Source organism: Equus przewalskii, chromosome 1, assembly GCF_037783145.1.
Source record: "Equus przewalskii isolate Varuska chromosome 1, EquPr2, whole genome shotgun sequence".
Lineage (NCBI taxonomy): Eukaryota > Metazoa > Chordata > Mammalia > Perissodactyla > Equidae > Equus > Equus przewalskii.
The window spans coordinates 74,303,250-74,329,772 of NC_091831.1; the positions used below are offsets into that span (position 1 = coordinate 74,303,250).

General features: G+C 37.9%; 1 protein-coding gene across 1 annotated transcript in view; it reads right to left on the minus strand.

The window, feature by feature from the left end:
- The window catches only part of RYR2 (ryanodine receptor 2), a 689,571-nt gene that overhangs the window by 36,861 nt on the left and 626,187 nt on the right, over positions 1 to 26,523 (minus strand). Inside the window, exons 86-93 of the mRNA XM_070568189.1 lie at positions 18,992 to 19,072; positions 18,105 to 18,193; positions 16,198 to 16,326; positions 10,451 to 10,555; positions 7,128 to 7,209; positions 3,751 to 5,048; positions 2,863 to 2,930; positions 594 to 741 (exon numbers count right to left, since the gene is read on the minus strand). Of these exons, the coding sequence (XP_070424290.1) occupies positions 594 to 741; positions 2,863 to 2,930; positions 3,751 to 5,048; positions 7,128 to 7,209; positions 10,451 to 10,555; positions 16,198 to 16,326; positions 18,105 to 18,193; positions 18,992 to 19,072 (2,000 nt within the window). The remainder of the gene's footprint in view (positions 1 to 593; positions 742 to 2,862; positions 2,931 to 3,750; positions 5,049 to 7,127; positions 7,210 to 10,450; positions 10,556 to 16,197; positions 16,327 to 18,104; positions 18,194 to 18,991; positions 19,073 to 26,523) is intronic.

Below are 26,523 nucleotides of genomic sequence, written 5' to 3' on the forward strand. Positions count from 1 at the left end.
TACATAAAGAACTACCTTCTCTCTCTTCATTCTCTCTCTTTTTTTTTTAACTTGTTTCTACTTAAAGAACAATTTTGAACAGACCTTCTTATTATCAATGGAAAATTGGCTCATTGCATTAATATTTTTATGGCTGGATTTTTACTAAAAGGGTAATGTTCTACAAATACTGACTGACTCAATTTTGGAACATCTATTTGAATTACTTACACCCTAGAAAGCACGTTTTGGTTTAACCTATTGCAGAGCCTCACACAGGGTCCTGCAAAGAGTGGAGTGTCAGAATATATTTTTGACTTGCTCTAAAGTCTTTGTGGGAAGACACTGGTTGCAGTGCGCCATTGGTCACTAAATCAAACAGTTTCTGGTAATGTGAACGTATGCAGATATTATGGGTTTAAGGATAGGGAGCGGTGGACCAAAGGCATTTATAGGAAACATAAACACACTAAGACAGGCAAATAAAACATACTTGCAGGACTAACTTCGTTCCCTGACTGCCACCCGAGGGAAGGTCAATGAATATTTACTGAGCCTGAATTCTTATGGTCTCACAATACATCAGTAACAATATTCATTGTAAGTCATCTTACTAGAAGTTTCTGTTGATACGCTATGATTTTCTTCCAGAATGCTGACTCAGGAACTTCCGGCTCTCCATATCGATGTGTGTGGAGCTGCCTCAGCTTTTGTTTACCCTTGTCTTCTTTGGCTTTTTCTTCTTTTTCTCCATCTTCTCCCCTATGAACACGAATGAAATATAAGCCATCCAGAAACTAAAGAACTGAACAGGCTTTGTGCCAAAATATACAAATGAACAAATATTTAAATCATAGTATCATTTTTGAAAACCAGTTTCTCTCCCAATAAAGTATAATATTTAGAATTTTAGAATTAGGGGTAGGATTTCTTGCTTATCAGAGCACCTGTAGATGGTAATTCTGTGAAATTCAAATCTAAAGGGCATTTTACAGGCTTGAAGTGTCTATATATCTATACATAGCACATTCCCTTCCAATTGCACAATCAAACATTTAACTAAAAAGAGAAAAAAATGAAGACAGTTTATTCTTTTATGTTTTGCTGAGAAAGATTTGCCCTGAGCTAACACCTGTTGCCAATCTTCCTCTCTTTTTCTCCCCTCCCCAAAGCCCCAGTACATAGTTGTAGATTTTAGTTGTGAGTCCTTCTAGTTCTTCTTTGTGAGCCGTTGCCACGGCATGGCAACTGACAGATGAGTGGTGTGGTTCCATACCCGGGAACCGACCCCAGGCCACCGAAGCGGCGTGTGTCAAACTGAACTGCTAGGCCAGCAGGGCTGGCTCTGAAGATATTTTTTTGCTGTGACTTTCCAACATACTTTATTTCAAATTATGATTTTAATGTTCAATCTTTAACACTGACTAGCCATTAGGACTCAAAATCAGAGGCATATGCATTGGTTGTTCACACGTTTAAAGGCTGTCAATATATTAATTTTGCAGACAATAATTGAATCACAAGCACTGAAATTTAACACCAAAAACCCCTTTAGGTGCAAAATGCCAATCCTTCATGAAAGTGTATTTATTTCTATGTGTAGTTGAATATATATAACCCACATATACAAAACCAATACTTAACCTTAACCTATATGAAGTATATCTACTCATATTTTTAACAATAAAGAATTGCCAATGAAATGACTACCGTGTCCTGTTGCACATGTCTACATTTCACCATAATAGTTATTTACGTGGCCATTTTTACAACTAATCCAACACTGTAAGATCTGTGACAATAAATAGTGCTGACTGTAAAGAACAGACAATGAAAACAGGCCAAAGAAAACAATAGAACAGAGGAGGAAAATATAATGCTATGTGAGAATAGTGGCACTACAGACACTTAAAAATTTGATTTCCTGAATTTTTTTTTTTTTTAAAGATTTTATTTTTTCCTTTTTCTCCCCAAAGCCCCCCGGTACATAGTTGTGTATTCTTCGTTGTGGGTTCTTCTAGTTATGGCATGTGGGACGCTGCCTCAGCGTGGTCTGATGAGCAGTGCCATGCCCGCGCCCAGGATTCGAACTAACGAAACACTGGGCTGCCTGCTGCGGAGCGCGCGAACTTAACCACTCGGCCACGGGGCCAGCCCCTGATTTCCTGAATTTTTAAAAATATGTATATAAAACTATTTAAACTTGGGGAAAGGTGTAGGTTTCGATTAATAACAGAAAGCCAGGGTTATGGAGGAAATTATAGGTTTTCATTGCTTCATATCCAGCTTTTTATTTCTTATTCTGCATTTATAACTGTGCTCCATAACACCAGGAGTGTTAGTAAGAATGAAGATTCCTGGGCCCCACACCAGACCTGCTGAAGCAGAATCTTGGGGTGGGGGATAGGGGGCAAGGAATCTGTGTTTTTAACAAACTCTCCAGGCAGTTTTTATGAATGTGGCCCTGGGACTACACTTTGAGGAACACCAGGCCTCAAGGATTCTATGCAATGGCGTTCAAAATGGCATTTGTCTTTCCCTTCTCTGCAAGGACAAAAATACATGCATGATTTTAAACACAGGACTGCAGCTGCAGTCACCCCATGGAGAGCATCATCTGGAATCACTGGAGTCTGTTCTGCTGAGAGAAACACACACACACAGAATCCTCAGGGAACAAGGAGAAAGAGACTGGAAGGGCAGCCCCCGGAGGCATCTACACTTCTCCCCGCCCGGGGACTGAGGTCCTTGCACCTGAGTCTCTCCACTGAGATGACAGATGTCATCACATAGCACGCGACTCTCCATTCTATCTCCTGAAGAGGGAGTACAAGTCAAAGAGACTTACAGAAACAAAGGAAAGTACACAGAAATGACACATACTCAGCTTTTTCAGGTTCGGATTTGTTTTCCTCTTTTTCTTCCTTTTCTTCTTCTTTTGCCTTCTGTTCCTTGAATGAGTCAATGGGGAAAAGAAAAGCAGGGTTACACATCACCTCTGAATGAGTGTAGAGACCATGTGCCAAATTGTAACCTATAAATGATAGTCTCTTGCCCATATCGAGATAAAAGTGCCACGTGTACCTTTCATTCTGCTGGTCCAGACATTTTCCCCTTCTTCTCCACACTTACCCACCAACGCTAGCGTAGGTACGAACTTTCTGAGCTCTTCCCACTTTCTTTTCTTATTTCAGAATCAGCCTTCCTTACCTCACCCTCCTACTCAAATCTCACTTATCCTTCAAGGCCAACTTAAATCCCAATTCTTAAGTCTCATCTAATTACTCCAAACCATACTGATGTTTCCATTTTTTCAACATACGTAACTTCTACTGTCTACTGCCTATTCTATTTAACACTGAATAATTTTCTAGTATTTTCATGAGTGCTGTTTGTCTTTCTAATCAACTCTTTAAGGCAACTTGAAAGTAGTGACCACATCTTATATTTCTTTTAATTCCCTATGATACTGAGTAGTGTCAGACACACGGTAAATACTCATAAAATATGGTCATGTGGATGGAATGATTGTTCAGTTGACTAATGTCATTAGGGTGGTACTTGAGCTTACCCTATAATAGTTTAAGATAATTCAGTAATGTGCAAAGAATCTTCAAAAGGCTAGCTTTGCCTACCAAAAAGCCATTTCTCTTTGGAAATCTGAGTCACATATTGAACACCATTCTGGCACTAGAATGAAAGCTGACGTCAAGTTCACTCACTGTGCCCACTTGAAAGCCAGAGAGCTGCTGCGACTTAGGGATAAATTACCTGAAATTTGTCCTGCACTTCAGGGATGGGGACTGGGTTGCTCATGAGGTCACTGAGGCCTGCGTTTGGATTATGAGGAATGAGTTTGTACTGTCCTCCTTCTCTCTTCAGATCCAAGCCAAATATGTCCGAAAGAAGGTCACTTTCTTCTGTCAGCTCCTTTAAATCTGTTAGATCTTCCGAGGCCAGGGCAGTTTCCACGGGTTTCCTCTCCCCCTCCTCTCCCTCTCCTCTCACCTCATCCTGAGTGGGGTCTGGCATGTTAGCTAAGAGCTCTGCCACTTTGATCTTTTTCGCCCCTTCTACCAGGCTTCCTCCCAGCAGCAGGCTACAGATGATGCGGGAAAAGCCCCTGAAAACACTGGCCACAAAGTGCAAGAGGCTCATAAGAACACTCCAATAGGATGAAAAGAAGGCTGTGACCATGTCCTTCACCGTCATCTTCTTCACTTTCTTCATCTGTTTCTTCAGGCTCTTTAGGCTGAGCATTCGCATCAGGGTCAAGATGTTATACCTGAGAGCAAACAGGGCCGACTTGACTGTCAGAATGGAAAAGAAACCCATTTTTGGACCCTGCTCTTCGGGCTTCTCCTTCTCACTTTCTTCTTTATTCGCTGATCTCTCGTTCAAATCCGACTCTGAGATTTGAGCGGCCAGCTGCATTTCAAATATGGTGTCCTCACAGAAGTTGACAAAGAGTTCCATCTTCTCTTTTTCCCCCCCTTCGTTCACCACATCAAATATGAATTGCCTTTTGGACTCCTTGACCTGGGGCTTCTCCCACTGGGTTCGGCTGGACTCACTGATTTCAAAATAAACCCTCTCAATGCGTTTGGCACTGCCCATGATCTCAATGCGGCCCAGAAAGGGCTGGAAGTAATTCAGCACACTCTCTGCTAATTCCAGGAAAGTCTGCAGTCTAGTATCATTGGGCATGTGTTCGGAAAGATTTGTCAGAAGAACAGCAACATTGAAACCGATGTCCTTTGCAGGTTCATGGAACCGTTTGACAAATTCTTCATAGTCAAGGGTTTCATTTTCATCTGTCTCTGCACAGGACAGAAGAAATTCAGTCTCTGATTGCGTGTAGTGCTTATGGCTCTCCATTGCTTTATGGAAGTCCCTCTTGGAAATGACTCCCTTGCCATCAGGGTCATATTCTTTAAATGTATCAGAAGATGTTAAATCCTTTAGTTTTAAGAACATGTCAAAAAATTTCAGAATCATCTCCACGTTGTTGGAGGACTCCACAAGCATATCAACCATCTGCTTGCCGATGGTTCCATTAACAACATTACCTGGTGGTAAAGAATTGCACTTGTTCAAAATGAACGTTCCTGATAAAACCAGTGTCTATAGAGAAAATAACAATACAAATCTTATAGAACATCTGAATCAAGGATATCTCCTTGTTTATCTTCCAATATATGAAGTCTCAGGAAAAGATGGATAATTATTTCTAAACTCTAGTTTTAAAGAGTGATTATATGAACACACGCAAAACCATACTTACAAAGTAATTGATCTAAGAAGCAACGTGTTTTAGGATAAAGAAACCTGGGCAAACATTTATATCCTAAAGCTAGAAACTGAAATCCGGTTTCATATTATTAATAAAATAATTATTATTATTAATAAAATGAGCATTTGCACAGCCCTTTAGGGTTGAAAAATCGCTATTCATAGACAATACCTGATTTAATGTTCCTATGCCTGTAAGGCAGGTACTTTTTATTAATTCTGCATTTATTATTGAAGAAACTGAGGTTTAGCAAGGCTAAATGAATAGGCCCATTGTGACATGATTATTGAGGGTTAGTGCCAGGACGTTAGTGCCAGATCCTCTGAGAGCAAATTATATGCTCTTTCTGATGTAAAATGCAAAGCATCTCCCTCCATATCTTCATGGTACCAGAATGTTTATAGTTAGAAAATGGCAGATTACCGATAAGCTTGAGAAAATTAGATATTATCCTAAATGACAGAGTCAGAGAATGCTTTTATTCCTTGAACAGAGCATGCTATGTAACACAAGGACAGACAACAGAAGAAAGATGCATGGCGAGAGGTCTGCTGAGTCCATTTGTGAGGCAGTAAGCATCGTGGTTAAGAGCGTGGGTTTGGGGGCCAGTTTTCAGGTTTGAATGCAGACTCCACCATCTATTAGCTAAGTACCTGGGCAGATTTCTTAGCCTCTCTGCCCTCAGTTTCCTCATTTGCAAAATAGTCATAATGATACTATGAAAGTCATAACTGGCATCAGTATTAAACAAATACGGAAACCAGCAGCTGGCACATTGTAAGAGGCAAATTTTAAGTTGTCTTGGCTGTGGCTGCCCCCAATGCTGCAGTGACTATAGTTGTTCTTGTTATTATTATTTTGACTAAAATTTGAATTGAGGTCATAGGAAAAGGATCCTGTGCTCAGAGAGTATAAAGTGGCTGCCAACTAAGGGTTTTAAGCAAATGTTGCATCTCTGAAGCCCTAGCACGAGGCCTGACCACCACCTTAGTTAACCAAAGTGCAGTTACGCAATGCATGGCAGACATAGAAACAGAGGGAAAAAAATTCGGAAGGATTTAGAAAGAAGGGTAGGTAACATAATTGCAAATATTTTTTAGTTGATTTGGTCCTGCTCACGTGATTTCATGGAATTCTCACATCAGTCTATCATTATCTCCATTTCATAGAGGAGGATACTGAAAAATGGAGATGAAACTTGTCCAAAGGTCCCACTGCTTGGAAGTGGGAAAGCAGGGCCTCGAAGGCTGGTGGCAGATCTTGGAACCCAAGCTCTTAACCACTATGTTTACTGCCTGATACAGAAAAGAAATGCAATAGCAAAGAAAGGCATGTTGGACAGAGAAAAGAGGTTGAATAAAACTCGAGAGAGGCACATGGTGGGAAGCACTACACAGCCACCAGCAGCGGCCTCAGCAGGCTGAGGTGCTCTGGGCAGTGACCTGCAGGACTTTGAGGACCCACCCATAGGAGCTACAATGCAGTCAGCTGAAAGCAGCAATTTACACAGTTGGAGTCCATCCAAATGTCTGTAATCCCCACTGGTTATAAACAAGCTAACAAACAAATAAAATCTCCTTTATATACTATCTGTCCAGAGAGCATACTCTTTAAGGTGTTAGTACAAAGTACACTGGTTTCACTCTGTAGATATGTAAACTGACATACGCAGGACTTCTCCTTTTTGAGAACTAACTTGAGAAAAGAGTGCTAGAGCCAGCCATAAGTCCAAGGTATCTGTCACATCTCAGTGCTGATATTTTATTCTTTGTAGCAATGCTGACTCCATAAGCAAGCACCTATTGATCCTTAAATAAAAGAATAAGGGGAATTAAAAAATATAAATCAAAACTACCTTCCAACATGGACAGCAACATGACCACCATATCCTTCTGAAGATCCATTAATTCTTTTAACAGCTCAATTTGACTGGAATCCTGAAAATATTAACACATTGCATTTGAGATAATATGAGAAAACCATGCAGTAAGAGCATCATACTTATTCTCACAAAAGGAGAACTGCTCTACCAACAGTCAACACTTACCAGCATTGCAGAACTGAAGGAAGGCCAAATAGAAGTATACAGCTTATTAGAAATATACCCTTCAGAAATAAAGAGCATTTACTATTGACTCCAACTTACGTTTATTAAAGTCCAGTCTGGCGTCGCTTATCGACAGTGATACATTCTGAGAAATGTGTCGTTAGGCAGGCCGTCACTGTGTGAACAGCATAGAGTATACCAACACAAACCTAGATAATACAGCCTACTATGCCCCTGGACTATAGGTACTAATCTTATGGAACCGCCATCACATACATGGTCTGTCATAGACCAAAATGTCGTTATGCAGCACATGACTGTATTTGTAAGGACAAAGAACAAGTCCAACAAGAGTATGAAAGAACTAAGGCAGTGGTGGATTCTCAGGGCCAGGCAGGCAAGACTCAGTGGCTTTTGCACTTTGGGCATCTTTCTTTCACTTGGAAAGACTGTACTTGTTTTTTCTTCTTTATAATGTGTTACACAAAGATGTTATATATTTTGTAAAAATTACTTATTCTGGAAAAAACAGGCATAACAGTGAGAAGAAATAAACTTTTCTTACATAAAGCTAACCAAAAATGTACACAGGTGTTACCTACACTAATAGTGCACAGTGTATCTTATTTATCGATTTTATTATTGGTATCAGAAATCAAATATCAGAGATCAAACAGCTCTGATATTTCTCTGATTAAAATTTTCTGTCTTTGTTTTTGCTTTTGATTTTTCACCACGAAAAAATTTCTTTTACATAGATATGTTGTGTCCAAACATCACTGTGCTTAGATTCAGTGCCTGGAAATATGGAATGTCTGACATCTACATTACAACGTTATAAATCATCAGGTTTTCTTTTTATTTTAAACTATTCCTTTTAAATAAATTATACAAGGTATCATTTTACTCATTTGGATTTTGCTACATATAAAGCTAAAGTTCTACAAGCTGGAAGGGTGAGACTTTTTCTTTCTAAATAAGTTGTTACCTTGACTAGGTCTACAAACTGAACAACTGCCAGGTAACACCAGATGTTAATAAAATGATGGAAATATATCAGAATGAGAATTCTCTCATATATAAGTGAGTGTATAAATTTATTTCACATTGATTTCCTTTATTTACTAAAATGTCATTAGTGATTAGATGAAAGAATCATGATATTTCCTTATTTGGTTGAAGTCACCCTAACTAGATATTGACAAAGATTCTCTCCTTGACCAAACTCAAGCCAGGCTCCTCTGAGCCCTCTTCTCAACTAGGCTTCAATCTTGGCCTATAAAGACCTGAACAAACACTACCACAGTTTCTAACAGGTCAAGGCTGCATCCCTAGGATGAACCTAGCCCCCCTTACAGAGTGCCTGCCTGAGAAAACTCAAGGCTGCCAAAAAATTTACCATTTCTTCCAGCCAATACCTAAGGATAGGGCCTGTCTCCCAGTCTCTAAGGGAGCACGGAATCCTGGCTTCAATAAGTAACAGCTAATGGACAGAGCTGGCTAATCAGCATTTACACTGACCAATCCTTGGTAATTTTTCACTTCCCTGACTCTACTGAGCCCCTTCTAGGTACTCTACTGAACCCCCTTTTTATTCCCTCCTTTTCCCTTTAAAACACCCAATCACCTCTGTACAAATCAAAGTGGAGCTCAGTTCATGCTGGATTCTTTTCGATACTGTAATAGTTATTACTGATTACAATCTGTCCTTACCATTTTAATTAGCTTTGTTTATCTTTGACTATATTGTCCTGCCTGTAGGCCAGGGGACAGGTGTGAATATCCTCACTATCCTGGAGGAAAGGAGACTTAGGGAAGAGAGGCAGCTGGCCCATACTCATGGGATACGTGAAGGAAAATGGAGAGGCTGGACCGGTGGTCTTCCTGTCACCGACTAATTGGTCCAAGGAACACAAGGGTGGGTTTGGAAGCATTGAGCTATTTATTCCAAATTTTTTTTCCCTTTTGTTGTGTTAAGGAGATGCAATTACCAACCACCCTGAACCAGACTAAGCCTCACCAAAGAGCTCCACCTCTGACCTTTGCCTTATTGCTTAATGCTAAGATCTCTCCAGGAGATGCTTAGGCCTTACTACTGTAACCTGCAGTGTATGTGGAAGTATGTTTTCCAACTGAGCCTGCGCAAGCGAATACCCTCCTTTGCCTTTTGAATATTCATCCCCCATCTGAAATGAAAGGTCCCTGCTTCAGGGACACCATGACTCTGGAAATGATTCCTCATGGTTTCCTATTTGCTGCAAATATACCTTACCTTGTGAGACAACTACTTCTGGTGGAGAGTCTGATTTAACTCACCAGGAGGGAACCCACTTTGGTATCAGTAACATTCTGAATTTAAATCTAGCATTCTTTCCTCTACCTGATACCTGACAGAAATCCAAGCCCTGAAAGATACATCAGATCTCAGCACATACCATCAAAACTCACTGCTTCAAAGGGATAACTTTACTCAAGATTTATATTAAGAATTTTTCTACTTGTGCATTTCTTAGCTTCAAAAGGAAAAAGATACAGTAGTGAGAAAATAACATGCTGATGTTTTCAATATGTGCTCCCAAATGAACATTAAAACATGGAAATCTGTTTATTCTTTATTTGCTTATCCTTATAGCTATCTTCTTCTCTTCGACTTTCACAAAGTTAAATTTTCCTGTTAATGGGTGAATTGTCATCTATTGAGAACAACTGCTCATTTATGACCCTCTAAGAAAATTGTCTCCCTTTAATAAGGGATTTGTAATAGATTACAAATCCTTCTTCAATTATTTCTATGGAGCAGGAAAATTCCAGTGAGTAATCATTGAGAAGAGTGTCTATGAAGGACTGTAAAATGCACAACGTTTGGGGACCACAAGGTTTTATTTTTCCATTATATTCAATTCCTTAATATCTTTTGTTCTCAAATTTGAATAATGGCTCCTATCTATTCTCAGCTTGCATAAAACTCTTTTATTTAAAAAAATGTTTTTTAATGTAGAGTAAAAGATGTATAAAGAACTAATCTAAGAAAGATAATATTCCAACAAAGGAAAGCAGGAAAGCATGTGTAATTGGCCAATGATTGCAGACTCTGGTTTGTCATTCAGGATAGTGGAAGAGAGTTAATTTACCTGAGACAGCTTCATCTGCATGTGGGCAAATACATGAAGAAAACCCACCACCGCATCCCATAGCCTGCTGTGGGCCAAACTCTGCTGATTTCCAGTGCAAGGACCCTGGGGCAGAAACAGACAAACAGCAATCATTCCTGATATGCCAAAATAAACTGGACAATAGTAGGGACAAAGTTAACTTAGTGTTGACATATCTTATCACCAACATGTTGTCTGAAAAGGCAGGAACCCAAAAGGAAAGATATACAGTGATGATACTGGTACAGTGCCCTGAGGAGAGAAGGATACTCTTCTGTGAAATGTTTAATATAATACAGCCCAAAAACCATTTCTCGAGGATTTTCATATTCTGTTTCTGTATGAATAATAAAACACTGCCAAAGAGAATGGTGAGTTATTTCATTTTTGTCTGGCTTTGGTTTTGTCCATTTAGAAGAAAAGGGTCAAGTCCAGTTGTTTTTGTTTTTAAGTCAATCAGTAGTTACCACCTTGTGTGAAAAGAATCTGAGATTACACTTAAGATGAGAGGCAATTACTTCTTATTGCTAAATAGTAACCTGGACAAAGCCTTCATATGAGGAAAAAAATCCTCTTCGAAGCTTTCTTAATTATGCACCTGCTTTGCCAGTCATACAACCATTGCCACTTTGAAAGATTAATGTTAGTCATTCATTTGATAAACTCAGAATCCAAGGTAATTGGAACCTAATGTGCTGTCTTAGCTTACACATCAGAAGGGATCTTTCTGTGATACTGGAGACTACGTTGTAATGGGCAGAGCATTTGGATGGAGACAACGTCTGTTTTACTTCCCAAGGAAAAATTCTACAATCACTAAGTTTTGCAAACACATTCAAATCAACCAGAAAAATAAATAATAGGGATTTCACTTCAAAAGAAAAAATATATACAACACAGTTCTTAACTTTCAATTCATTCATTCTTTTAGACAAACGACTCATAAAAAAATTTAAAGTGGAGAGAGCATTAAAACATTTCAGATTTTACTCTAGAAACAAGTGACTGGAAGACATGACCGCACTGAAGACAATGACAATGTTGAAACGGAACTTTGTCCTGTCTCAACTTCTCTTGAGGCCCTACAACTGAGAATAAAAGACAGTAAACGCCAAGTACCTCCATATTCCAAAAGCAAAGTGCTAGACTCAGTACCTGCGAAAGGGGAGACTAAAGAGATCTTCCCAGCCTAAGACTATAAGCAGGTTGAAGTTGAAAAGAGAGCGTTTAGAGAGAGCTCGCCACATGCTGGGCATCTCTGCCTTCCACCCCTGCTGCAATGGGAAAAGAGAGGGGCTGCTTTTGCACCCCTACACCAAGTGAGAGAAGAGGCTTTAAGAGACCCATCCGGACTGCTTGGCTTCTGTCTCCTGAAATTGGGTAGCATAAGGTTTGGTTTTAGAAAGTGTGACAGACAGAGGGTGATAAAATAAGATATGTGTTTCTTATATGGGCTACCCAGGCAGGAGCTACCTTGCCCAACAAGACTCTGAAATCTTGCCTGACAAGACTGTCTGAAAGGGTAAGGTGATTCCAAGGTGGAGGGGGCCACCAGATGCACAGAGTCTGTGGAATAATTTGAAACTGGGTGGAATAAGAGGCATTTCCACGCACTGGAGGCAGTAAGAGAGCCACGCCCCCTTATTGAAGAAAGAATACAATAGGCCACCCCAGAGGGCCAGCTCCACAGGGCAGTCCTGAATTACATGTGCCGTGGAGGAAGACCTTTCCTCCCTCCCACAGTTCCACCCTTGAGGAAGCCTGAGGCTGACAAGGAAAGGAAGGAAGAAGAGAAGAACCCTGTGGTGAGACAGCAGAGAAGCCCAGGTCAAACTCCTGGCCCTCCACTCTCACCCTGAGGCCTTTCCAGCATAAAATCAGGCCCAAGGGTGAGGGGAGATTTTAAATGGCGTGAGAGTTAAGTGACTGTGCCACCATACTATTATTATTCTTGTGACAAAGTGGCTGAAGGAGTTTTATTTATCTGAGAGTGGCCTGAGCACAAGAGCCATTCAAAGAGTGGTAAAGAAATGGTCCACAGAGCAAGTCTGAAAGGACAGTGGCAAGAAGGATCAGGTTATTTTAATTTACAGGTTAATAAATTCAGCCCATTCAATATACCAGGCTATAGTAATTTTACAGTGTACTTTAGTCCTGTCTGGCTGGTACAATAACTCTGGTTTCAAAGCAATGGATCCTCAGGATTTCACTGTGGGTCAAGTCCAGCGTCGGCATTGTGCCCCGCCCGTGGTGCAAACACCAGGGAGGGTGAAAGCACAAGAGGCCATTAGGTGAACACTACATGGACATTTTTTTTTTAAAAGATTTTATTTTTTTCCTTTTTCTCCCCAAAGCCCCCCAATACATAGTTATGTATTCTTCGTTGTGGGTCCTTTAGGTTGTGGCATGTGGGACGCTGCCTCAGTGTGGTTTGACGAGCAGTGCCATGTCCGCGCCCAGGATTCGAACCAACGAAACACTGGGCCGCCTGCAGCGGAGCGCGCGAACTTAACCACTTGGCCACAGAGCCAGCCCCTCTACATGGACATTTTGAAGAAAATAAACTTGATTTTTCTTCCTCAGGAAAAATTTTCTTCATGTGATAATTAAGATTTGAATTAAAAGTTAATACATTATATCATAAAAGACAAAGATCCTCTGCAGCCCCTAGGTGACCGAGAGTTGTTTTGTAACCCTTATGTGACAGTGTTGCAAACCCAAAGCCAAAGTACAGTAGCCCCCCACCTTATCTGTGGTGTCATTTCCCATGGTTCCTGTTATCCACAGTCAACTGCAAATATCCTCTGCCCCCCACAGGCAGCCATCGACACCACCTTGGCTCCAGGATCCTCCTTCTGACGTACGGTGAGGAGGTCAATAGCAACCTAACGCTACGTGACAGTGCCTACGTCATTCACCTCACGTCATCTCAGCACGGAGGCACTGTACCATCTCACCTCATCACAAGAACGGCAAGTACAGTACCGTAAGACACTTTGAGAGAGACAGAGAGACTACATTCACATAATTTTTGGTAAAGTATAGTGTTATAATTGTCTATTTTATTATTACTGTTGTTAATCTCTTACTGTGAGTAATTTATAAATTAAACTTTATCATAGGTATATATGAAAAGGGAAAACAGTAAATATAATGTTTGGTACTATCGTCATTTCAGGCATCCACTGGGGGTCTTGGAATGTATCCCCAGTGGACAAGGGGGCATTACTGTACCCATTTTTCCTTCTAAACCTCAAACACACAGAATGTCCTTTCCAAGACTTGCTCAACCTTAGGCCATGCACTTCTGAGAACCGGTACCCAATCTGAATGGAACATCTGCCTTGCCTCCCGCCTCACACTCCTATTTCTCATGATCTAGTCAGTGCCTGCAAGACACAAAAGCTTTGCTAACTGCCAGAAGGCAAGACGGTCTTACTTCCCGTTTGACCTTCTTGTGGCAACAACAAACAAAACTTTCTCTTTTCTTACCAATTACCTTGTGGTCTTACTCTGGGAACTTTGACAATACAGTGACTTCTTACTCAAGCAATTCTTCTTCTCTCATTATTAAAACTGGAATTAGAATCTTATAGATGACTACCTTTATTTTGATGGTTTTAGATTGCCCCCTTATATAACTCTCTATAGTTAGCAAGAATTTGAATCAAAAAGCAAGATGCAACGCTGTAATCTAAACGGTAGTCCAAAACCAGCATGGCTAACGACGAGCTGCTATTCATAGTATCACTAATCATCAGCAAATATGATGCTAAGGCAAGCTTCTTCAAAATATATTTCACTAATGCAATGTGGTAACCTGAATTGGCTCCTGGAACAGAAAAAGGACATTAATGAAAAAACTGGAAAAACCAGGATCAAGTCTGTAATTTAGTTTATAGGTTATGCTGATGTTAATTTCTTAGTTTTGACAAATGTATCGTGGTTATATAAAATGTCAATGTTAGGGAAAGCAGGGTGAATCATACATGGAAATTCTTTATACTATCTTTGCAACTTTTCTGTGTATCTAAAATTATTCCAAAATAAATTTTTACTAAAATAAGTATTGCAGAAACGATTAATTTATATAAAAATATGTCATAGAAACAAGGGTTAAGGAGAAGTTAAAAAAATGAACAAGCCATAATAAGCCGTGCTACTTTACCTGTTGTCCCTTGAATGTTCATCTAGAATGCTCTGTCTTATATAAATAGGTTAAAATAAAGAATTTTGCACATAGTGAGAGGTTAATGGATGCTTCTAGTTTTATGTAAATTCAGGAATCTCACTTATTTTAGGAGCCAAGAAATGCCCACTCTTGGCTGAAAAAGGCATTTAAGTTTCATTTGTTATATAGGAACCATTTTACTAACAGTTCGTATAAAATCCACTGGCTTGCTAATGTCATAGTTAATCTTATTTAATCAGGACAATTCACATTGAATGTGAATAATATGTTTCTAGACATGGATGAGAATATTAAGGCAATAATGGAAGCCAGGGAAGATAAGAAAATAGGAACATGAGTGGACTAAAACTGATTTAAAATTTGCTTTTATTTGATTTAAAGCAAAGTTATTAAATTATCAAGTGTGGCTTTTCCATTTTGAAATGCTAAGTACGGATCCTCTTCCCTGCCCAGGCAGAGAACAGAAAAAATGAGATCCTTCCAAAGTATGAACAGAGAGGAAAGAATGAGCCTGGAAGAGGTGAGGAACAAGCCATTATATGTCTACAACACTTACGTTTGGTCGGCTTTGCTTGGCCATGAATCCTTCATTCACTCAAACAGTCATTCTACAAACACCTGCAGCTACACTAGGCTCCGGGATACAATCTATTATTTTTATGTAACTTCTTCCCCCGCCACAGGATTATGTTTAATCTAATGAAGTAAACTATAAATTTCTTCTTCCTGATTTATCCTTAGCATATGGCACTTCAAACACAGTGACTCATTCAGAGTAATACTGGCCACGCAGACAGAAGAAAGAAAGGAAAGAGGATGGACTGGTTTCTAGGATGTAGCAAAGTTTAGTTGGTTGAAAAAAACCAGAATTTCATAAAATCTTTTAAAAATCTGCAGTTAAGACTAGAAGCTTAGCCTAAGGGGAATATAAAACAAACCAATGTAAAAGAAAAAGGCATATTCTTCGAGGTATTTGGAATCTTACCTATAACATATTGTACATTAGATAATTATATATATAAATATATATATATATATATATATATATAAATATATATATAGCAGACACACACACACATACTAAAATGAGGTTTGTAAACACCATTCTCTTTTTTATGAAGTTTCTCTGAAGCCTCTTCCTCACTTGTACTGGAATACTATAAAGAGTGGTTTAATGCTCTGCCTTCTCTCCCTCCTCCCTCTCTCTCGTGCTTCCTTCCTTAATACTTATTGAGTACTCAATATATATACCAGGCCCTGGAGATACCAGAGAATCACCATCATGATATGTGCCTCGAAGGTGTTAGTAACCCCATCTGCCAAATGGTAAAGCAGGTTCATTCCACATAAATTCACACTTAACCTAATATTTTCATTGTAGTTGTTGGCTAAGAATCTATGGAGGGGGTCACCAGAAATGTGAATGATGTCAGGAAAATACTTTAGGCATGTTGTATTTTTCCACAGAATTCAATGCTAACTAGTTGACTTTTTTCTTTCTTTCTTCAAACGGCAGAAACTCTTAAATGTTTACCTGAATATACTCTGTGAGAGTGTTGAAGACTTGTTTTGCTACTTGAATTGCCTTGGAGAAATTCCGTTGTCCTTGCTCATCAATAACATCTTTCCCAGAGTAATACCAATAAAAATCACTAATCGATTCCTGGAAAACAGAGACAATAGGATTAAAGCACATTCTGAAGCTATTATTGACCTGTCCAGTTTTGGACTCTATAAAAGGAAATCATTTTAAATAACAGATTTGGAAGCAAATATAAATATCTGTGAATTAAATACTGTTCTCAATGATTTTCCTATATATACAATATAGCAACGTGCTCCTTAGATATAAATAACAACTGGAGAGAAGATAAGAAGCAGAAAACTTAGCTTTAAAACTGACTTTCTGTCTCTGATGACCCTGAACTTCAAAAACATAAGGGTCTATAAGATTAATGCGTATTTATTCATCGAACCAAGTTAGATGTTTACTACGTGAGCACAGAAGTTAGAGAAATTATGGAACAATATTGTTTTGATTATGGACATCCAGCCTCTTGTGTCTCCAGCAAAGCCAATAACACGTCCTCGGTGAGAAATCCAGGATGGTCCCTGCTTTGGTAACTGACTCTGAAGAAACTGACTGGACTACTTACAAATACTGATGACAACTGTAAACAAACATCTAACTAAGATGAATCTTTCCAACAGCATGTTTTCAACAATAACTTACATTGTGAAGGAATTTTAGTTAGCTAAATGAATAATACAAATTAGCACAGCATGTAAAGTACACTTGAGTTCTGAGACGTGAAAGGACTACTACTCAGCCATAAGAAATGACGAAATCCAGCCATTTGTGACAACATGGATGGACCTTGAGGGTATTACGCTGAGTGAAACAAGTCAGAGGGAGAAAGTCAAATACCATATGATCCCACTCATGAGTAGAAGATAAAAACAACGAAAAAAAACAAAAAACACATAGCATTGGAGATTGGACTGGTGGTTACCATTGGGGAAGGGGGGAGGGGGGAGGGCAAAAGGGGTGATTAGGGTCACATGTGAGGGGATGCACTATAATTAGTGTTCGGGTGGTGAACATGATGTAATGTATCCAGAATTTGAAATATGATGTACATCCGAAAAAAATAAAAATTAAAAAAAAAACAAAAGTCACAAATACGGTTTCAGCAACACTTCTTGATGTACTTACTTCAAAAATGGACTTTTCTCCCATTAAGCTTTAAGTAAAATAGTGGTGTGCTTTTAAGTTCTTGAAGATTAAGGGAAAAAGTGAAAGTCTGAATGTGCAGCTTTTACAAGTACTATACTCATAAATAAAACAAGGGACATAAAGGTCATTGAGGGTTCTCATTATTTAGGTGGCCTACACCCTCAGATTCAGTTTTATTAAAATGTAAAAGATTAGTACAATATCAGGGAGATTTTAAGCAATGGAGTATTAAGCTGAATTTTAAAATTAATTCAAATATTAGGACAGCTGAAAAGAACTAACCTTAGGCTATTAAATTTAAGTATATGGTAGGTAGTTTGAAAGCGCTTTCTCATGCCTAAGAATGTTTCAAATATCCTTCCCCTGCTTATCTATCAACTGTAGAAGAAGGATCAGAGCATGTAAGTGCTTTACAACACGAAAATGAATTTAAAATGCCATCAAGCTAAAAATGGTAGGAAAAAAAATCCCCACTTACAGGAAGAAAATAATGAGCAAAGTAGGAGCCAGGATCAGAGGCAAAGACAACAGTGGCAGTTTCACCCTAAGACTTGGTGATAGCTTGTGATCAAAGACAAAATATCTAAAAAATTCTGTCTAGTCATAAATCAAAACACATTAAAACATGGCAGATCAACAACTCTGCCATATTATCTCAACTAACCGACCCCTTCAATTTGTTACTAACACATAAGGCAACGTACCTGCACCCTCAGTAGGTAGTCTACAGTCGAGATGATTATGTTGACAGTTGTATTATTGCCAGTCTGAGTTCTCAGATAATTTTGAAAATCTATATAAGATCAAAAGACATTATTAAAGCTCATTCAAAAGTTTAAAATTGAGTTTGAATTATTCGAGGAAATCCAAAAGCAAATGATGTCTCCAGTAAAATAATTGTGGTTTAGAGTAGTGTTTTAATCTGAAATAATTTATATTTTCCATAAAAAGTGAGAGAGGACCCACAGATATATCTAGGTGCTTCACAGACTATCAATTTTGTCAAAGATGTTGCTAATACCCATTTCCTGATTCGTAGCTCTAGAGCTCTGGGCTTGTGAATGACTGAAAGGATGCCCATCCTTTAGAATACAGTAATTAAATTATCTATTCAGTAATCATTTGTTCCTCAGTACTGTGCTCAGTGCTGGGGAAACTGAAATAAAATTAAGATGTAGTTCCTGCCTTCATGGATGCACAGTCTGGTAGAGAAGTAGATATTCAGACAACGAATAGAAATTCATCATGCTAAGTAAGACAATGAAGTAGATGCCCCAGTTAAAGAGAAAGGGTAGAAAAGAAATAAAGCTATATATTCCTCTATAGGTATCTATCTAATCTAGATCTTTCTTTACCTATCACCTGTCTTCTGTAACATAAGAACAACTGATAAGAATTAAGTGAAACAGATAGCACAGGACTTTGACAACAGCACAGCAATATATAAAATGTCACAGTGCCAATGCCTACAGCGTAATGCTCATGAACTGCTTGTTGACTCAAGGGATGGAGCCTAATTGGAACTATCAGGCTCCTGTTATTGCAGGCTTCAAGCTACTTCTTCCACAAGATGGTCTGGGGCCTCACAAACCTGAGTTGTGTCCCTCACAAAGCAGCTGCAGGAAGCGGAAGAGGTCACAGGTGAACTCGTCATCCTGCAGAACCTTTTCTCCTGCAGAAAGTTCAGAGAGATCAGACATTATCAACCACCCGCGTCTGTCCCTCCCTTTCTATCCCCACCTCCATGAAACTTGCATGTTGATCTAGCATCGTTCTGAACCAAAAACAGTCACAAGTCATAGCCACTTTTCTATCTGAAGCTCAGAAGATCATGCGCTTGGCAGATAGATGCATTTTTCTTTGTCAGAAAAGAACATTTGAATCTTAAAACTCAGATTTCTCTCTGTTAAAAGTAGCAGCATGGGTTTGGCAACATTTTAGAAGCAACCTAAGATTTAAACTTTTCTTTTCTTTCTTCTTTTTTTTTTTTTTTTCAGTAAGGTGTATATAGAAATGATCTCTGCACCTCTTATGAATGTTAAGGTTAAATCTGCTTTGTTCCCAGAGCATGACCACATGATTCAATGCAAAGGATCCACTGCATATATAAAATGGGGCCAAGACTTTCCTTTATTAAAGACTAATTAAAGGATTTTTGTGAAAATTGTAAATGACAAGAAAAATGTTTATTTCAGTTAACTCTCTCATAAGCTTGTCTATGGATCTAAAAAAAGAAAAGACTTCTGAAATCTAAAATAGTGATGTCATTGGTTAGAGCATTACTTCCAGAGGAGAGAGAACTGGCAAAGAGACCTAATTCAAAATATTAAACCAAAAGAAAGACTTTGGTGGCTCATGCCATGAGAACTAAACCTAATAAAGAAAGGTGAAAAGAAGGACATCTCATAGGCATCGAAGCTACTCTGCATCATTAAAAACTAAATATATTGTGGGGCAAGGATGAAGCCTCAAAAAAGGGCTTAGATAATTTACCTATATTTCAATTTAAATGTATCTTGATCACAAGTTACTTTGAAAGCAAAAACACAAAGAAGGAAACAAACAGAAAAACAGCACCACACACATGAAAGTCGATTTTTAAAGCACAGAGTGTTGGTGAAAAAAATTTTCAACATTATGAGTGTATGCTCTGGGATCTAAATTTGTTTAGAAAGCAAAATGACAAAAAAATGTTGTTTGGAAAGTGAATGGATGTACTTATGTATTGGAAAAAATAATAATAACTTTTCAGACTAGAAATACTTTGGGCTAATAAAGGAAACTATGCAATGATCATGTGTTTACTTCAACTAAAATTATGAATGATCATAATGACAGAGAGCTGATGGACTTACCAGTCTGCAGTCTGTGACTTTCAAAGTGAGAGGCTTCATATAATGGGAGGGTTAGGAAGCAAAACCATTTTGAAAACTAATATAAACATTAAAAAAAGTACATAAAATCACTGTACTGGTTTCCCTGTTAGCCTGAAAGATATGATATTCGGTGACCAAACTAAAATCACCACGTATACAAAGTATACAAATCAGTCGTGTGAAGTTTAAGTGTTAATTGCACACTGTTTTGAATCTCAATACACGGCTGATAAGCCCATTCCTCAGTGTTTACGTTCATGACAGGATAGGAAAGAAAGGGAGTACATTCTAGGCCAATAAACTAAATTCACTGATGACACTTAGTATCATTTCATGAGCTATTTTAATTGGAAGAGTCTTTAAAATGATATTTAAACCAAAATATTATGAGTTAGTTACATAGACTTATTGGTTCTTTCCCTGTAGGCCCATCTAAAATTTAGTTTGTTTTCAGAAAGTCGAATCAATAAACCATGTACATCCTTTTAATGTTCATATATTCAATGTGGAATAAGTAACCCTTGATAGAAAGTATTCAGAAAAGTTAACACTGAAATAAATATCATATAGTCTACCTGTGTACCTAAAAATGTCCTGCACAATGTACACTGATTTATAACACAAGGTTTTATTTATTGTTGGCATGCATAGTATTTTCTTGACTGTATACCGAAACACATACAAGTAATTTCGCTTACATAAGGACACACTGCACACAGCAGAACAAGAGGGAGAGAAGAGAGGGAGGGGGCAAGCCTTCATTTACCATCACGTGATACCAGGGTGCTATTGCTTAACGAACACATTACTATCCGATTAAAATGCTGCCATTGCCCATGCTGCATGTAGGTGGTGCAGTAACAGAGCTGGATGATGGCTTTATGTCTGCAGAAGGTACAGGATCAACAGTCTATTTGGTGATGTATGCAAAAGAAATTCCACTGTAGGATGGAAACTAAGATTAATAACAAATAACAAAATGGAGTAAATGTAGTTGAAAGTGCTCTTACTTTCTTAAGATACTATTTGTAATAGCTGCTCGATGGCCAAATGTAGATATTGTGAAGGGTATTCCTTTAGTTTCATTTTTAATTATAAGGGGCTTATGATTTCTAATACTGTAATAAAGGGAGAGTTATTTCAATATTGTTGCTGACGATGAGTTCATTCTTTGCGCCTTAGGTTACTTATCTGTAAAACGAGAATAACGTGCACTCTCTACCTCACTGGCGCTTCATAATCTATGTGACCATTTTTATCAGTTGTGGAAAGGTTAATATTATTACTAGCAGTGGCAATAACACTAAATAAAGATGGGAACAACATGCCCAGATGATGAATATGGTTATTAGAACATATTCATTAAACGTGTTTATATTTTCAAAAAGCCATATTAATTTTAATGGACAAAAATATTTTCAAAAACATAAATTTTCAGTTGGAAGTAAAAATTGTTCTAGTCACAACTGGTTTGTCCAATTAATAGAAAAGTACACAAATGTCTGCTCAAGTTCAATACAAACAATTTTGTTCTTATTGGTTACTTAGAATATCTGTGAACATAGCCCAAAGTTCTCAGCCTTATCTCTAGACAAAGCTTAGTTTAATTGTTAATAATTATCAATAATTTTTAATAAAATTAATGAACTAAGTAAAAATACTATCTTTTTTATATATATACACACATAAGTGTGTGTGTATATATGTATATAAACAATTGAATTAGAATAAATAGACTGCAGGAGACTAAGATTCCTTTTGTTGTAGGGTCTTGTCATGTCAATATCTCTAATAATGCAAAGATAAAGGGGTGAGCAGCACGAGGCATAAGAGCGGCCACATCAAATAATTCTCTATAATCTACTGTCAAATGGAACCCAAGAGCCTCCCACTGCCATGGAGGAAATAATTCTGATTACTGATCTTTAGAGGACTTAAATATCTCTTTTGTATATGGCAAAACTGAAGGATTAAGGCTACAAATATTTTTTTAAATAGTGAAAAATCAGGTATTTGATTTCACGTCGGTAGTTTTAATGTTGTTGCTTAAATGACAGAAATATGGCTGCTTAAATTTAATTCAATTCAACTAACAAAGAATAAAAATTTTTAAATGGATTTACAATTAACATTTAGTTTGTGACTACAGCGTGCTGGGTATTGTGCTAGATGTATTTCTCATCATTTCATTTCAAGTTTATAATAATCTCATAAATTAGGTGATATGAATCCCATTTTGTGGTTCAGGAAACAACTGACAAATTCAGTAACTTGACTAATGTCCTATAGCTATTAACTGGTAAAAAATTTGAATCCAGTAAACTTCAATAAACATTCATTAAGTGTCTCCTATAAGCTAGGCACCTTGTGAGGCGCTGGGGAGAAAAAGACTAATGGGTATAATCCCTAACCTCTAGAAGCTCATAGTCTAATGGGAGAGACAGATGATTTCAATATTATGTGGTCTTTCTGAATCCAGTATGCCACAGTTCCTAAACTTCATAAGGTTCATATCAGTAATCAATAAGATCTTTGACCGACAATCATTACATGCACTATACGTAATTTAAGTTGTGAACTCCAACTTTTTTCACCAATTTTAGAACCTGAGGAAAATCATTTTCTAGATATTTGGCTTTGGGAAAGTCAATTCACCTCTCGAGACTTTGTTCCATCATTTTGATATGCGGATTAACAATCTCCCGACCTCCTTACTTCCTAGGGCTGTTGGGATAATCAAATTGGTTCAAACAAGTATAATTGCTTTTAAATATGCAAAGCACAGTAGGAATAAATGTGAAGTTTCAATGATCTGAAGTCGTAAGTTCAAAAGACCTAGATGTCTAAAATAAAGAATTTCAGTGGGTTGCGGCTATGATAAATAATCCATAAATTCCACTAAGTGCATGTATTTAAATTAAGGTAACAACTTGGCACCAGTGCATAAAATGCATTCCTATTTCAGATGCCAAGACAATAAAAATGACCACTGTGTGAAATAAATTAGGTATGTGCCATGGATAACAGGACTCAAGTACACGTTGTCTGTGGAGGAAAAAATCTCTCTGCTTTCAAATGTGATTTGTAGATTGTTTCTCTTATACCCCTCTCTTCATGCCTTTCAGCTCTCGCTACTCTAATTGAAATCCTTACTGTCTTTCATCCATCCCATCCACCAACATCGTGACCGCTCTCCCTGCCTTCAGACTGTGATGCCCATGTTACACACTGTTGCCTAAAACAACAATGGTAAGCAATCCAGTTATAACACCCTACTGATAAACAGATTGATTTCTTTAACAGTAATTATGAAAAATAAACTCTCAAAAACTTCCTACAATCTATCGTTAAACATAACCTCAGAGCTGCCCAGCTGCCATGAGGGAAATGATGCTGGTCTGTCTCTGGAGGACTCAATGTCTATTTAGGACACTAGCATTCCTGAGAAATGAGAACTCTGTACACTTTAATGTCAGTGGATTCTAACATTTTTTGAACATTTTGAACATTCCTGTGGGTAAACTTCCTCTTCAAGGAAAGCCTGTGATGTTGGCTCATGGCTGTAAATAGGTTTTCTCAACATCCTTGCACAGTTTTTCAACTCGGAAGCACTCATTTAAATTCTTGAAGCATTTTTTTTTGAACAATGGATGATAGGAATTTAATTCCAAGTGGATCATCACATAATATATAATATCACATAAGTGTTTCCTATTGAATGGCTCTCCACGGCCTCAGAAAGAAAGTACAAATTCCTTGGCGGGGCACAGAAGGCCTTTTACGGCCTCTCATATACTATCTTTCCATCCTCTAGTCATTCTTTTCTCTTTAACCACACGAAGTTAGTAACTGTTCTCTGACATGTTTTGTATCTTAAACTTTGCATATGCTGTTCCCTTCCATTGGAATGTCTTTATTTGCCTTCCATATCTATCAGATAAACTTCCACTTCAGGCCATATGTGACTTCTTTTGTTATCCTTCCCCATGCCCCTGGCAGCTATGTACTTCAACTCAGTTTGCTCATACACATTGAGCATTGTTTTGAAGTTATTTGTCTACAAGTCTGTGTACATAATACTGACGCTTAGGACAGTGGCTAGCACAAAGAGCTGCTCAGATTTAAATGAGTACTTCAAAGTTTAAAAACTGTGCAATGTTGTTAAGAGAACCTATTTATGGTCATGAACCAACATCACAGGTTTTCTCTGAAGAGAAAGTTTACCCACAGGAATGGCAGTGTAGTTAGAACTCAGGCTTAGCACCAGCCCACTTGTGAAAGGACTTTGAAAATCTGGGGTGAGAGACAGCCAATAAATAATCAAGCCCTAAAAATACCAACAAAAAATTAGGGTAACCAGTATCTAAAAATTGCTTTCATGATCTTTTTGATTAATTAATTAAAAATTAATACTTTTTGCTTCAATTTCACATAAACTTGAGGAGGTCACTATAAACACATTAATAAGAACCTCAGTTAAACACATTATCAGATACAGATAGAAATTTAGGAAGGTTAATGGGTAGTTAATGGTTTATATAAAATTTTAAAAAATCAATTTCTGAGGAATCGGGTAAGCTTCAAAACTTTATCTCGCTTATGAAGTCTAGGACCACTGCAAAACAGCCAAAAAGTAAAATGGAATATCTCCAACTACATTCCAAGAAGTTTGAAAGAAGGAAAATTGCACTTTCAAGCTCAAAATGATTTAGTAATGAGGCTAAATGGTTCTGAGGAAAACAAAAATTAAAAATCCAAGAATGGAATGAAGTTTTAAATACTCATGTAGGTTTTTGGTTTTGAACTTCATTATGTGTTAAAAGAAAACACATATGACTAAAAAATATACAGAGGACAACACTGAGCACATCACAAATCTACCAAACACACTTGCTGAAGAACCTTTTCTTTTTAAACAAGTGGGAGGTCCGGGCTTTGATAAAATGGAGGAAATCTGGTAAAGGAGGAATGGGGACACAACAAACTCACGTGACAATAATAGCAGTAGAAAAAGGAATATAAATGATTAGTCTGAAATCTGTATATACAAACCTTAAAGAAACACATATTTCCTAATGGCATCTCAGTAACAGATTAGGAATATCATTTGTAACTATAAAAAGTTCAAAAGTGATTTTAAAACTTCAACAATAAATGCAAAAATTGGCAATAGATCAGTGTCTTCGAAGGGAGTGAAGTGAAGGGGCAAAAATAACACCTGTGTGAAAATGTCGGACAAAAAATAAGCCCCAAAGAACACTAATAGATGGGGGGAAAGGGACTTGGTTCATGGCACTGGTACATTAAACGGTGGGAGGCCGAATGCCTGCGATTCAGTCTTGTCCCAGCCATTTTGCTATGTGACCCTGGACAAGTCATGTAACCTTTCTGTTCCTCAGTCTCCTTATCTTTAAAATGGAGACAATACCTCATTGGAGGGCTGTGGGTATCTAAAGTTCAGGCATTTAAGTTATACATTTTCCATACCTATACAACTTATGGCTATTTTACCTTCATTAGGAAAGATTTAGCCTAATCAAGACCGTTGGTTAGGATGCAGAAGACTTCGATCTATCAGATTATTTTCTCCGTGTGGAGCCTATACTGTCCAAGCCTCAAGCTCTGAAACACTGATATCACTAACAGATTTAGATTTTTCAGCCTTTTCTAGATATTCCAAGAGGGATGACAGATTTTCCTTCTCCTATGAGGGTACAAACTTTTCTTAACTTTTGTAGAATCTGGAACAAAAGAATGGCCATGTAACAGAAATGTTTAAAACATGCCAAAAGATCGAGTCAGAATAGGGATCCTTAATCTAGGAAATAGTGTAATATTAATAGAGCTAATGAGTTGCCCTTGCATGTTCTCCTAATAGGTCTCTTGAGTAAGGCAACAGTGTGTATTCAGAAAGCACAATTTAATCTCTAAAGCCTTGTTGACATACTATGTACTATTCAAAAATCTCATCTCTTCTTTATTACTGTTGTATATAATGTCTTTCAGAAACTACTTTGAAATAAAAAAGCCATCTTTGTAGTTCTATTAGTTTGAGGAGTAAATATTTGCTACTGGTTTTTTTTTAGTTCAGTTTCAAGAATGAAAATTAGTTTTTATGTTAAGAAGGTTTTTAATGGGGGATATTTTCAAAGGAGTAGAGAAAAACTCTGTAGATCTCTCAATACTTGGAAGGGAATTGGCAGAGCCCAGTGGCCAAGAGGAGACTCAGCTGGTCACAGCCCCCGTG